The 15,534-nt window shown below is 36.0% G+C and overlaps 1 protein-coding gene across 3 annotated transcripts in view; it reads right to left on the bottom strand.

Annotated features, from left to right (window-relative positions):
• Positions 1-14,699, bottom strand: part of PKN2 (protein kinase N2) — a 111,497-nt gene extending 96,798 nt beyond the window's left edge. Inside the window, exon 1 of one of the 3 annotated variants that reach the window (XM_074335099.1) lies at positions 14,050-14,699. In XM_074335099.1, the coding sequence (XP_074191200.1) occupies positions 14,050-14,097 (48 nt within the window). In that variant the 5' untranslated portion in view covers positions 14,098-14,699. The remainder of the gene's footprint in view (positions 1-14,049) is intronic. The other 2 variants (XM_074335098.1, XM_019751766.2) reach the window with 2 other exon arrangements.
• Between the last annotated feature and the right edge of the window lie 835 nt (positions 14,700-15,534).

Genomic DNA, 15,534 nt, shown 5'->3' with positions numbered 1-15,534 from the left:
TCTGTCTTCTCTAAATTCAAGGTATTAAAATAGACCTTGGCCGGCCCAGTGGTTCAGGCGGTTGGAGCGCATCCTCTCAACCACAAGGTTGCAGGTTCGACTCCCGCAAGGGATGGTGGGCTGTGCCCCCTACAACTAGCAATGGCAACCGGACCTGAAGCTGAGCTGCGCCCTCCACAACTAAGACTGAAAGGACAACAACTTGAAGCTGAACGGCACCCCCCACAACTAAGATTGAAAGGACAACAACTTGACTTGGAAAAAAGTCCTGAAAGTACACACTGTTCCCCAATAAAGTCCTGTTCCCCTTCCCCCCCCCAAAAAAAAATAGACTTATGCACTCATTATCTGGGACTGTTCAATAGAACTGTCTTGAATGATCGAAATGTTCCATATATGAACGCTGTCCCATACGGCAGCCACTAGACACATGTGGCTACTGAGTGCTTAAAATGTGGCTAGAGTAACTGAAGAATGTTAAATTTTATTTAATTTAAATTTTAATAGCTACATGTTTTATGTTATAAAAATACTACAAAAAATTTTGATACTACCATGAATACTCACAACTTGGTAGCAAATTATATATTTTCTTTTACAGTTATTCTTAGTTCTCTTGGGGAAAAAATGATATTTTTCACACTCATTTTTAACACAACTTTGAAAACGTTAACCATTTTCAGGTACACTAAAGGAAAAAAATATAATCCTAAAAGTTAATAAAACTAGAATCATGAGAGTACTAAAATGAGAAACAGAAGTGAGAAGATAATGGTTCAAGTTGACATTGGCTGAGTAAATATGAACACCTGTAAATTGGGAACAATAATCCCTCCCCATCCCTAACTCTAAGGGTCATTTTAAGAATCAAATGAAATAAGACACGTGAAAGAGCTTTATAAGTCAAAAATGCTTCACATAGAGTGATATTACTATCAGTATACTACTAATATTTTTTTAACATGGTTCTCTTATTTTGTATGAGGTATCTTTATAATCAATACCAATTCTTGTAATTATTATACTATACTGTAATAAAGAATTATCCACCATCTTGTCAATCTCAAACTAAACAAAAGAAAAGGTTTACTTTATATAAGAGATTTAGTAAAGTATTTTTTAGGGATTTGGTCAAGCAAGAATTTAGATCTGAATTTAAGGTTTCCATTGGTTATAATACCATCTTTAAAAGGACAAATCAAAACTAAGTGTAGAATTTTGTACAGTTTTATGAGGTTCTAACACAATGAAAACATGCACCAGAATAAAAATTTATAGTAAAATGAACACTCTCCTGATGATGGAGGGCAAAGATAGTTTCCACAGCAACAAAATGCAAAGACAATTATGATAACCAATAAGCAACAAACACCTTGACATTTATTATAATCACATATCAAAGCTCAAGCATATTCAATTATATAGTTGATATTATTTATTAATATTCAGAAGTATATAACCAAAATCTGTTTCTCTAGTGCTGAAATGTGCAGGACCATTTTGGACTTTGCAGATATACAATCTGAGTTTAAATTTATAAAAAGTCCAAAAGCCTCTGGAAAAGGACAAAATAAGAATCTGAATTTAAACTGCTTCACCATGTTACTGAGTTGTATATTTTTTCTCATAACAAATGACACACCAGATTCTTAAATGAAAGCTTAATCCTAGAAGTTCATCACATATTAACCTATGATTTCTTTAATTATTCTTACACACAATCTCAGCCAAGTGTTATTTTAAATAAAGATAATCATGGAGATATATACACCTTTAGGACAATTATCCTCATTATACCCATTAGAAAGCAAAAAAGAAAAGGAACAAACAATTAACCTATGAAGTTTGATCAGTTCTCTAGGTCTCTTATGCCCGACTTTGGCCATCCTATCAACTGTACAACTGAAATATTTTAAGAAAAATGAAGTAATCCTCAAATGTAAACCTGAGAGGGAAGGGTTACTAAGTGCCTACTACCGTGTTTCCCCCAAAATAAGACCTAGCCGGACCATCAGCTCTAATGCGTCTTTTGGAGCAAAAATTAATGTAAGACACAGTATTATATTATATTCTCATATTATATTATATTATATTATATTATATTATATTATATTATATTATACCCGGTCTTATATTAAAATAAGACCAGGTTCTATATTAATTTTTGCTCCAAGACGTATTAGAGCTGATGGTCCGGCTAGGTCTTACTTTTGGGGAAACACAGTATATACCAGGCACTTTATATACATAATTTAAAAAATACAAGAGCCCCCTGAGCCAGAAATTATCCCCATTTTTATAAGAAAACTTGTCTCATGGAATTAAATAATCCACACAAAGTCATACAGCTAATATGCACCAAATATGGGATTTAAATGTAGGTCTATATGATTCCGAAACTTGAATTATCTACTAGACCAGTAATTTCAACTAGGCCTTGAAATTATTGATCAGTAAATTTCCAAAAAGAAATTTGGCACATCTATAAACACACACACACACACACACACACATACACGGTTACCGATTTATTTTTGCCAATTAGTATATTACTATCAATTATCCTTATCATTTCTTAAAAGCAAGTACATTTTGACATCAAGAAAGGAAGAAAGTAAAGAGAAGCAGTAATGGCAAAATCTCAGAATGGAGGAGTCCACCACTTTAGCTATATACTGGTAACTTTATACCAACATACTGTGTTTCCCCGAAAATAAGGCCAGGTCTTATATTAATTTTTGCTCTATTAGGGCTTATTTTCAAGGGATGTCTTATTTTTTCATGTACAACAATCTACATCTACTGAAATACATTCATGTCTTCTTCTGGAACATCGTGATAACGTACTGGCTGAGATCCATCTGGCTGAGATCTTAATTGGGGCTTATTTTCGGGGTAGGTCTTATTTTCAGGGAAACACGGTATATAGAATACATACTCTTACAACATTTTCCTTCTTCTGAAAATATCATCATAAACAGCATGGGTCCAGAACCCAGTGGTTGTAACACGCTTAAATATATATATTCCTTTTATTTGATGAACACTTGAGGAATTTGGTGGTGCCATTCGACAGGAGCAATTTGAGGGAACTGAACTCTCCCTCTTCCTTAGAGAGAGAAGAATTGGAGTTTCAATGGACAAGAAGGAAAAAGGATTGAAGAACAGACATGAAGATGTGAGAGGAGCCAGCCACAGGATATGAAACTAGGTATACAATGCTGGGGGAGGGGAGAGAACTAAGTGAAATATGGATATACTTGCTGAAACCAGTTGTTATATTTCTATAAACATGTGTAGAAACAGAAATGCAGGAAGCAGAGGCTGCCCTGAGAGCTTAAGTCCCCCCCCCCCCACCACCACCACCGGCAAAATATGGATAGACGTGGGATTTCCACAGGGGATAAGATTGCGGGTTCAAGCCTATCTTACCTAGCTAGAGCTTGAAGGTAAGACTTCAGCATAAATTTGCCCTTCAGATCAACCAGCTAGTTATCAAGAATGATCCTAATGAAAAAGCAAGTACTGGCATTGTTGAGGGAGAAGGAACAATACAAAATAAGAGACGCTGCAAAAGGTAAAAGGTAAGAACCTGAACAGACAGGAGACAGGCTGTGGTTATTGGAGTGGGGATGAGTCTGAGAAATGGAGGAGCAGAGAAAAATGCCGAAAGAAGAAAAGACGCACTAGAGTACACAGGTTAAGAAGAATTTGTGCTCCCAAGGAAGAGAGACCTGGATTGGCATCTTGGTTCAGGCCAGTGATAAGACCATGGAGAAGTTACTTTCTCTAAATTTTAGCTATCTTTCCTATAAAGTAGAGATAATAGCACTACTTCAGTAGAATTGCTTTAAGGATTAAGTGAAACAACATTAATATGACCTGGTTATAATTTGTTTGTAGTAACAAAATTTTTACTTTTATTATTATTACTAGCTTCAGCTGTATCTAGACACAGCTCCTTCTGCCAGTAGAAAATTCTCAGCCTGCAATGGGGAATTCAATTATATGACTGAAGGTAATAAACTTAAAATTATGTAACTGTCAAGTGGCCCTACCTAAAGAAAAACCACGTAAAGCAGTTCTGTTCCCTCATAAATACCAAAAAAGCAGAAAAAAAGTTTAAAGTAATAAATGTAAAATCTGGGGATTTTCAGACATGAGACTGTTACTTATTCAACAAACATTAATAAGTAACTACTATGTACAAGTTGCTGTGCTCAGGACTGAAAGGGTAAAAGATGAAGAATATAGCCCATACGAGTAGTCCTTTCCCTCAAAGATTTTAAGCATTCAACCTAGGAGTGAAAATGAACTAGGATAAAAACAACTACAGTGCAATGCAATATATGATAAAAGTCATGAGATAGAAAATATCCTTAGATTTTGACTGAGATTATAATGGCTAGGAGAAAATAAGGAAAAAAGCAGAATTTGAAATGGGTCTTAAAGAAGCATTCCAGTTGACAGAATACAGAAAAAATACATAGTGAGGAAAAATTACCAGTCATGGTGTGACTACAATGTAGTCTGCTTGCATGAAAAGAGCTAAGAATTAAAAGGTATTTGGAGGCTACAACAATGACAGCTTTCAGTGCTGAGTTAAGGAGTTAGGACTGTATCTCACAGGCAGTAAGGAATCACTGAATGCTGGAGACAACTTCTGAATCTAACAGTTGTACATAGTCCAAATAAAAACAGAATAAGACTAACGAGGTAAAGATGGAGTATCAAGATATTGTAATCATCCAAATGATAATGACAGCTCAAACTTGGACAGTGGCAAAGCAATAAATTCAACTTACATAATTAGAAGAATCAACAGAAGAGGCTGAGACAGTAGTCAAAAATGACCAGCAAATTACTAGCACTGACAACCAGGGATAGAATGATAACCTTTAGAGATCCAAGAAGTCAGAAGTAGTAAATCAATCATAGAATTGGTCATAGAAATTGGTCATTTATTTATGCAAGCATTTATCAAGCATAAACCATATGCCAGGCACTAGAGATATAAAGATGAGTAAGACCTATTTCCTGTTCTGAAAGTGGGAGACATACACATAATTGAACAAGTAATTGCCATACTGGGTATACTTATTTAATAACAGGAGATGCAAAATGGGAAATAGGCTAATTTGTCAATGGATTAAAATGCTATATAACCAACACTAAATTTACTTATTTATCAAAAATGTATATTAAGTAAAATTTTTCTTTATTAAATGATGTGAATACATTAATATATTCAATGAACACATTTTTCTTGAAGGAATTTTAAGGAGTATCCAATTTGTCAAAAGCTTTTCAGACAGAAGATCAGTATTAGTATTCTTAAAATTAGAAATAGCATATGCAAAGATACAGAAGTACAAAGAAGCAGTGTAGTTCCAAGAACTGCAAATAATTTAATATCACAGTGTAAGATACATAGGAAGAAAAATCTGAAAAGACTGATAAGGACTGGATGATGGAAGGTCTAATGTATTTCATCCTATAATAAATGGCAAGTTACTAAAAGGGTTTACGTAGAGAAGTGCTTTCATAACCTATATTCCCTTCTCAGAGATCAGCCCCACCCCTAACTCACAGGAGAGTCCCTGTAGCCATACTGGTACATACTGGTCTTGAGAACTCGATCCCTCCATTGCCATAGTTGACTGCATCAGGGGTACATGTTCTGCATGGAGTCAACCAGATTTTCTTATCCAAGAATTTAGAATTGTGGCACAGAATAAGTGAATAAGTTAGCTGTGGGCATCAGAGTTGTAGATTAATGTAAATTCACAAGTTAGGAGTGCCACTTGGGGACCACATGAAAGGAGAACCAGTACACAAAGGAAAAAATAAAGCAGTATACATATTAAAAGAAGGGATATGAGAACATGTAACCCTAGAGAAAAAGAAAGCCTCTACCTTTCTATTTAGTCCTCACAGGACTTGGTTATATATTCTACCTTTGATTAAGTGAGATGTCCCTGTAGCTTTCCAATAAATCTAATTTTTGTTTAAGCTAATTTAAATGGGTTTCTATTCCCTGCAACCCTGAGACAAAACAAAGGTGATTAATTCTGGAGGTTAATCTGCAGAATTAAGAGAAAAATAGGCTTAAAAAGATAGAACATTTAAACTAGGAAAGGAGTTATCAAAAGCAATAGTAGCAAATCTAGACAGGTATGATAAAAGAAAAGTAACCAATACTGTGCAGGGTCCATGAAGCTTAATTTAAACGAGAGTTTTAGGAAGCTGAAGCGGTATAAATTGTCTCTAAGGACTATAAGCAGATCAATGATGCATTTAAGAGAATAATTTCAACAGAATAACTGGGATAGAAGTCATATTTGAGTAAGTTAGGAAATAAATGGTAGAAAATAAATACAACTAAGAAATTTCTTTAAATGAGTGTGATGATTAAAAGAAAGAAATTTGACGAGACAGCAGTATTAAAGAAAAACTATAATAATATAAAAAGGAGAGATGAGAACAGGCAGAATCAAGGAAGAATGAAAGCCCCATTCTGCAAAAGAATGAAATGATATTCCAAAGAAAGAAGTCCAAGAGAGTATAGCCTTAGCAAGGTCAAAGAATTTTTCCTTAAAACTGGAATTAAGAAAAAAAAGATGGCTAAAATTCCAAGATATCTTAAAGAGAAGAAAAGTTGAGGAAACTCTCATTATTGAACACTATACAGTAGAGGCAGTGAGTAGGTGAGTGATTTGCTGAGAACTAAGGAGGGGGAATAGGTTGTACCACTTAAGAAAACAGAAAAGGTTTGAGCCACAATTGGGGAATGTAAGGGGAGTTAACAAGAGGTTAAGTCAAGGCTCTTATTGACCCAAGGCTTCAGGGGATGCAACAAAAAAGAGAATAATCACAAACTGGTACTATATGGGGAAAATGCACTATTAATGATTTAAGCAAAAATAACTTCAGGTATAGTTTATTACATAACCTAGTATGGTGCAACCTTAACTTCTAACTTGGAAAAATTAAATAAGGCTATTCATAAATATTTCTGTACTAAAAACCAAAAGTATTCTAACTAGATTAACAAATTTAACTAAAATTAAAATTAATATTTTTCATAAAAAGGTTCCATAGCAACAACAAAAACTGCATTTAGGATTCCAGATTTGTCAATATGAGTCAATTCTGCAAGAGAAGAAGAATATTTTCTATTTTATATCCAACAGTAAATCAACGCTTTACTGATAAGCTATCCACATAACTGAAAACCCGATTCACATATAATTCTATACTTGGAATATATTGCCCCTCAAATGAATGAATAAAATATTAAAAATAACTAATACTATTTTTCACTGAAGAGATACAGAATGAGAAAAATGAGCAGTTGATGAACTATTTATGTATAGAATTTTCATTATTTCTTTGCTTCTAAATTCACTCCTTAATTGAGTCAACTAAAATTTGAGTGTCTAGTATGTGTTAAGCGATACAACTTTCATTGGGATAACTGAATCCACGGATCATAAATTCGGTAACTTTCCACTTTCGATTCCAAATCTAGAATAGATAGTTAAGTGCAGGTTTGCTGATCACAAGGATATAAATGATTCTGAATATTTGCCAAAAAGGTAAAACATTTAAAATTGTCCCTCCCACAAACTCCCTAAAAAAAGTGAAAAGACAAGTTAATGTGTCTTCTATAACCGGAAATAAATTCCAAATGCTGCCATAACAACTTTCCAATAAATTAAGGTGTTTGTGAGCAAGGGTGGTAAAGCATTAACCAATGAGAAAAAACAATCACGTCAAGATTCTAAAATAGATAAATACTAATAATGGTATATATTATGTAATTCTTGTATTTCAATTCATCTTTATAATGTGACGCTAACATTTACCTTCCAATCTAAGGCATTTATTATTATCAATACACTCCTTCTAGGCTTTCCTGTTCTTTATTTTTAACAGACAATATTTATGTGTATAATGTTACACAAATTTAATTTTTGTGAGATTGTGAAAAACTGAATGTGACAACAGAGTTAGTTTCAAGTAAGATTTCATTAGATAAAATTAAGAAAAACTAGACATGTATCAAAATAAATGTTCTCTATTCTGCTTTTCTAAGATAGTAGAAGTTACTTTTTCATTTGTATGTTTTCCCATTCAAAATTTTAAAATTCTTTTTAAAGTTTTAAACTAGTCTTCAACTTCCTAACTGCTGCCAAGTTTGAACTCTGCTGTATATCAAAAGTTAATCATATTAAATATTATGTTTTCATACTCTAGTTAGAGTAAACTTGGTTTTTGAAATAGAGTAGACATTTATTTGACAATTGTTCAACACAATACATTTTACTAGGAAATGATGCAGAATTAACTATTCTATTCAAATATCATGTATGCTTCTGGAAGTCACATTATTTTTATCTCTACAAACTGCTACTCCAGTTTTCCCATTTGTTTAAAAGTAGGCACGTAGGCATAAAGTGATAAATGGCAGGAAAATTAATCATTGCCAAATTTGAAAAGCAGAAAGATAACCCAAGGAATCAGATGCAAAGCCCTGGGGTAAATACACAATGCCTAGAAGGTGCCTCTACTACCTTTATTTAAACATTGATCATATATGAGTAGTAGGAGATGTAGGAAATTAGAATTAATCTCTATTATACAAATTAGAGATGACAGAAAAACATGATCCATTTAAGAGCCATTATTATATGACACTAGTTTCATGTCAGATGTGTTTACCTCATCAATAAATATTTGGCAAGTTATTTAAAATATACCTTATTTAATAATGTATGGAGATTTCTATAATAATCAAATCTAAGCTAAAGGCCGCATTTTATCGATATATTATTCAAAAAGTCGACGTTATGTATCATTGTCTATTAATTACTAAGTCCATACTGTATTCGCCAGTTCTCTTCTTAACTGTATCTTAAAGTAATGACTCAAAATCAAAATATTTTGAGATAAAAGTCAATAAAACTAGTTAGACCTACTTATCTAGAACTAGTGGCAAATTCTTTTTCAAGCTATAGCTATTTCTAGCTTAAAATTCTACGAACCTCATTTCTCTCTAAAACTCTAATAAGTAAAATGCGCTAAAGGGAGGAAAAAAAAATCAAATCAGTATGTTGTACATCTTAAAATTACACAATGTGTTTATGAAATATATCCCAATAAAAAAGGAAGGAAAAAGACTCAAATACCATGGAGCTTGTGAGTGGCAAGTTTGTCAGTTACAGCCGAGTGACAGAACTATGAGCACCTTTTATTTTCTTTTGTGCTTTTCTGCATTTTCCAAATTTTCTACAATGACCATGTATCACTTTTATAATTCAAAAAAACTGTAAAATCTATCTTACCCATCCCGCTTATGAGCCTTTCTCATACTACATTCTTCCAACTCACCCGAAAATTTTAATCCTCCCAATACAGAGACCTTTCACTTTCCAGTATCACTGCAAAATTAGATGCCACCTCCTAATTTCCCATCAAATGGGTAAAATAACAGTCTGCTGTATATAGGTTTAACAAAACTAGTACAGAAATCCCTTTTGAACTCGTGAAGGGAATATTTTTGGGACAAGAGATTAGAAATGTAAGTTAAAGAAAACAAAGTAATTTCTTATGTCAATGATTATAACCAACTTCTCTTAAAACAGTCAAGACATTTCTAATCCTAGATGACAAATGGGGACTTCTCATCAATGTATTGAATATCTACTGAGTGCCAAACACATAGCTTGGTTTCAACATAAGCTTTAATTTTTAAAGCAAAGTTTATTTTACGGATATTCTACAGAGAAATGTAAAATCTTTTGGAAGGTTTTGGGCAAATATCTGACAACTTTCATCAGAAACAATAACTGTTAAATGAAGAAAACCTGCAAAAAGGTTACTGGTACTGTTATTCTTTGTAGACTATTACACTTTATTCACAATAATAAAGCACTGTTAAATTATAGACTACCAAATAGAATGTGGAAATCATTTTTCCTTGTTACAGAGGAGCCTAACAAGTAATATGATGTTTAAAAGTTAACTCTGGTTAATTATATTTTTGGCCGATTTTTAGAAAGTTCATACATCTGTAACATTGGAATGCAAAACATCTATGGGTCCACAGATCTGTAGTAGCTTACAGAATGGTGTAGTGGGAAACATTCAAACTCTGACTTAATACGACCGTGAACAATTTATTAAACATTCTTGAACTTAATTTCTTGATCTGTAAAATGGAAATAATCACCCACCCACCTTAGTGGATTGTTGTAAAGATTAAGTAAGGTGTAGAGGACGAAGGACCATGTTTGACATACAGCAAATAGTCAATAAATGGTATTTGTAGTCTTGTCTAGAAAGTGAAAACTATATCTTTCATCTTTATATCTTCCAATACAGCTTTAGTAGGTACTCAATGTTTCTTGAAATAAATGTTTCTATAATTTAAGGCTAACTACTTCAACCTTCCAATTACGCAAATCACCTCTCCCTAAATAAATTCTGCTGAGAATGGCATTTCAGATTCCCAACGTGACACTTTATTAGGCATTTTGATGAAGAAGAATCTGTAATAATCGACAAGGTAATTTTATTAGTATGCTACTCAATATTAGTGTCTGCAGTCTATAAAATTTCTGTTGTAGTCAATATTTTCATTTTGAGATTCTTTATATAGTTTTCATTAATCCAATTTCCTTGAAAATAAACTTGCCATGACATGGAAACAACCAAAGTGTCCTTCGATAGATGACTGGATAAAGAAAATGTGGTATATATACACAATGGAATACTACTGTGCCATAAGATGAAATACTACCATTGGTGACAACATGGCTGGATCTTCACGGCTGGAGATTATCACGCTAAGTGAAGTAAGTCAGAAAGAAAAAGTCGAGAACCATATGACTTCACTGATATGTGGGATACAAAAATGAAAGCAACAAAGGAACAAGACAAACAAATAAACAAAAACTCATAGACACAGACAACAGTTTAGTGGTTACCAGAGGGTAAGGGGAGAGAGGGTTGTAGAAGATGGTAAAGGGGGTCAAACATATGGTGATGGAAGAACTGACTCTGGATGGTGAACATAAAATGTGATACATTGATGATGTATTATAGAATTATACACTTGAAACGTATGTACTATTATTAACCATTGTCACCCCAATAAATTTAACTAAAAAAAAAAGAAAAACTTTAATTTCTTTGGCCTCATAATAGTATTTCATTAAGTTTCACACTAAACAAATAAATAAAATGAATAGGACACAAAAAGTTTGTTATAAGAGATAAAAATTTAAGATTGCCAATTAAGTTGATATTTGTAAACAGCCAATTTTAATTTTAATTACAGTAAATATTCTTCCTTACACTTTGAAGCCTCTAGCCATCAATATTTGCGTGTACTTTAAACATTACTCCATAGAAATATTACAGTAAGAAACAAGACAAAGTACTGCGGTTTAAAATTTTCTTTGTCTCCCCACAACTAAAGGTCAATAAGCCAATTCCAGCTCAAGTAGTTACGTATTTCAAATTCTGCGATATAATTTGAAAAATAATTCTAAAATGTTGGACATATAATGTTTCTAAATAAATTATCATTATTTCATTAAAAGTAGGTAACGTAACTTTCAAAGTGAAGCAGGTATTCTTGAGACAAGATATGGGAAAGTAACAGTTAATATCTAAACACAAGTTTTAAAACTTGCTACATAAATTACAATTTAAATATTTAAAATAGTTTGGCATAGAAGCATTAAGAACTTCATATTAAACAACTTTTCAATTTAAATAAATCCAAACTTTGAAGTTTTTTAAAAAAACTGGTTCTACCAGCAAGCTTGATAAATATTTAGTTACTGTATAGTAGTTTCTTGACCCAATGAAATAATGAAATGTTTGAATAGATGGATGTGCTCGGCGAGGCAAATTTTATCACCATTTATCTTAAGTACGGATACAAATAATATTCTCACTTATTTTAATAAACATGATAAAGTTCAAATGCATTAACTTATTAGCACTGGGGATCAAATAACACTAAGAAAAATCCCCTGGATATATGTGACAAGCTATAAGATAACACGTCATAAAAACAATTTTTTTTCTGGAAGAGGTTACATTTTAGTTTATTTAAAAGTCTATCTTTAGATTGTGTTTCCTTACCTTGGGTCCCATTTTTAAAATAGTCATATTTAAAATTCCTTATTTCTCTAACTTGCTTCCTTGCTATTGTCAAAACTGATGTTGTTAAAAGTCCCTAAATGCTACATTTTAATACACATGAAAATATATTTTCAGGTCCAGTGCCAAAATAAGTGTCTTTTATTCCAACTTTTGATAAAATACAAAAAAGGATGCCAAATCTTTTTAATTCTGAAGACACTCCATTCAAAGGAAAATGCGCCTGCTATTTTCATGGCTTTTTCTCAGTCAGAACCAAAGTATGTCTTTCATATTTCAAGACTAAGCAATGGAAAACATTTCTGATTGCGCCTCAAACTTCATTTTAAAAGCTCATGTAAATTAATAAAACAATAAATTCCATTCATTAACAAATGTATGCTGTAAGACCTCCTTATAAAAGGCTAAAAGTAATTAAAATACTAATATGGCTAAGAGTAATTAAAATACAGCAACATGTGCAATGATAAGAAATTCAGCTTTGCACTTCCAAAGGATTTCAAATTTGCAACAGTGCATTGGTACACCTTGATGAAGTCTCTGTTTTTGTGGAGGAAATATCACGTATTATAACAATGCCTTCAAGTTTACAGCACAATAAAGCAATCTTTTATATGGAGCTATCGAACAGAACATTTGAACGGCAAAAACTTAGAAACAGTGGCAATACTTAAATTATTGACATTATCAAGGATCAATACCTCAGTGTCTAATTTCAGTCTCTTTTAAAATTAACTCCCTAACGCACCTAAAGAAACGTAAGTATGTTTTTTCTTTTCCTAAATTCCTATCTCCAATCTTAGGAAGGTAGGAGACGACTATATTAAAAAAATCAAAATTAAGTTTAAGTCAAAATACAAGTATAAAATTTTAATCCAGATGTAAACATCTGTGTAACACTCCAAAGTAATGAAAATATAAACCCAAAAGGGTAGCGCAGGTACCCCCTGTAAATCATAGAGACCTAAAAACAAAAATCGTGTCTACATCATCAAATATTTAGCTGGAAGTAGTTAACAATAATATTGCTACTCGACATAGGCTTAACTAATTAAGGAACCCAATTTGTTCTCATCTTCTGCAGGCATGTGGTGCCCAACATTTTCCCTCAGTCAACTGCTTTCTCATTTGTAAACAACTTCTGTAGCTTTCTCTGGTGTTCAAACGGGAGGGAAAATGAAAGTCTGAAAAGCATCAGTATCTGAGCTTCCGAATCTGAGCACGGAGTAGCTGAAAAGGGGGACCATATATATCACTTGGTAAAAAAGAAAAAGGAAAAAAAAAGAAAGGTAGCCCTCGCATTAGAGGAAAGAAATGCAGTCACCTGGAGAGGGCTGGTGAAGCGAAGCCAGCATTTGTGAGACACGTTTAAAAAAAAAGAAAAAGAAAGAAAAAACTTGTCTGGGGGCTGGAAGTTATGGGGGCGCTCTTTGTGCGGAGTCTGAGGGGAAGGGGAGGAACGAGAAAACAACTTGGGAGTCATTCAAAGGAGTTAGAGGAGCAGAGTACGAGCGAAGGCGGGGCGGGGCCCGGCCAGTCCGAGAGGGGGCAGCAGGGGCGTCCGCCGGCGGCTCTGACACCCAGGGAGGGGGCGGTGAGCTGGCCGCTCCGGGGACAAGGAGAGAGCAGAGTCGGGCTGCAAGCAGAGCTGGGGTCCCTCTGGTAGGTAATTAAAGCAGTGGCAGGCCAGGGTTCTGGAGGAGGGAGAGGGTCCAGTTCCCGAAGGAAGCGGCTCCCGAGTGACATCCCCAAGTTTCCGCACTTAGCGGGCTAGGGGCGCGGCGGCCGCACCGCTTCCCTCGGTCCCCGACCCCGCGCCACTTTCTCCCTCTCTCCTCTGCCAGATCCTCCCGCCCGGGCCGCGGCCCTTACCTGGAGCTCCGTGAGCAGAATCTCCCCCCGTTCGGGATTGGACGCCATTGCGCTCCGCTCTGGACTCCGCACCTGGACGCGGCCGCCACTGGCGAAGGGAGAAGGCGGGACGGGACCCGGGGAGGCGAGTGAGGAGCCGGGAAAGAAAGAAAAAAACTAGGGATTCATGGAGGCGCAGCCCCTGCTGGAGGCGCGGCTTATTTCGCCCAGTTCATGAAGAGCTGCGGGGAGCTAGGGTACTCGTAGCGGGCTCCCCCTCGCCGCCCGCCCGCCACAGCCGCCGCCTCCCGCCCGCCCGCGCGGGACTCTGTTCGCTCAATCGCTCCCTCTGGGCGACGCCAGGAGCCGCCTCAAGCCTTTCGGTGAGGGGCGCAGCGGCCGCTGCTGAGGCTCCTCCTGTCGCACCATTTGGCTGTCACTGCGTCGCAAAAGCGGCCTCACTTGGCGGCTGCCAGGACACGTGACAGCCATGGTCGCCGCCCCTCGGCGGGCGGGCGACTTGGGGCGGAGGGGACCCGAGGAGGGAGAGGGGCGGGGGGCGGGGCGGCTTCCGACCCGGCTAAGGTGGGGCCTGCGGGTTGGACCCGGCTGGAGTGAAAATGAGGGGAAAGGACTAGGCTCGCGTCTCGGAGGCGGGAAGAGGAAGAAGAAGACACGCCCTCTTTTCTGCTGCGTTTAACGGCCCCGCTGTGAACGCTAGAACTCGGGAGCCCACTCGCTGTTTTCGTTTTCTCCCCAGTGAAACTTTTCTTGCCGAAGTTTGGGCCTAACGTAAACCAGCCCCTTTCTAACCTCTACAACCCACAGTTTCGGAACTCAGACTTTTATAAGTTATTCCCTTGACCCCCATCAACCCAAGACACTAATCGTGCCCTTTGCTTCCTCCCACCCCCAGCGCGCCTTTCGGACCAGTAAGGTGCACAGCTGGCTCCACTGGGGTGTGGTCTGTTCTTTTTAAGAAATGTAAGCGGCTTACGATCCCCGGTAACTTTTAACGCCCAGCCTTTGAGAGATGCCTCTTCCCAAGCGCTGAACTACTATGGCTTGGTCTATGGAACTCCAGAGTTTAAAATTTAATTAACTGGCTTCTTGAATTGTTTTAGCTGAATTTAAACTGAAGGAGGTGGGGCAGAATCAGCCCCACTAACGGAAAAAAGCCAACTTTGCTTGGTGTAGTCAACATGCAAGCTAACCTATTAGTAACGAACGTATAGCTAAGTGGTGTAACTGTAGGTTTAAAATTGACACTATAGTATTCATGAATGCCAATCAAGTCTCCAACGTACAGCTTTTCTTTTTTCTGAGCAGTGAATGGATATTCTAGGCAACTGCCTACTTTTAGATAATTTGAGGCTGAAATACAATGACTTTGTTGAGAGCTACTTAAGAGAAAGTGGTAGGGAATATCTGGTTTGATGGCTACTCGAAGAGTGGCTTAGCTGGCATATATAAAAAGCATGTATACTGTTATGTACTTCTCTTACA

The sequence above is a fragment of the Rhinolophus sinicus genome, linkage group LG06 (assembly GCF_036562045.2).
Source record: "Rhinolophus sinicus isolate RSC01 linkage group LG06, ASM3656204v1, whole genome shotgun sequence".
In the NCBI taxonomy this organism is placed as follows: domain Eukaryota; kingdom Metazoa; phylum Chordata; class Mammalia; order Chiroptera; family Rhinolophidae; genus Rhinolophus; species Rhinolophus sinicus.
The sequence above is the reverse complement of the archived record's forward strand: the minus strand, read 5'-3'. Positions and strand labels throughout refer to the sequence as shown.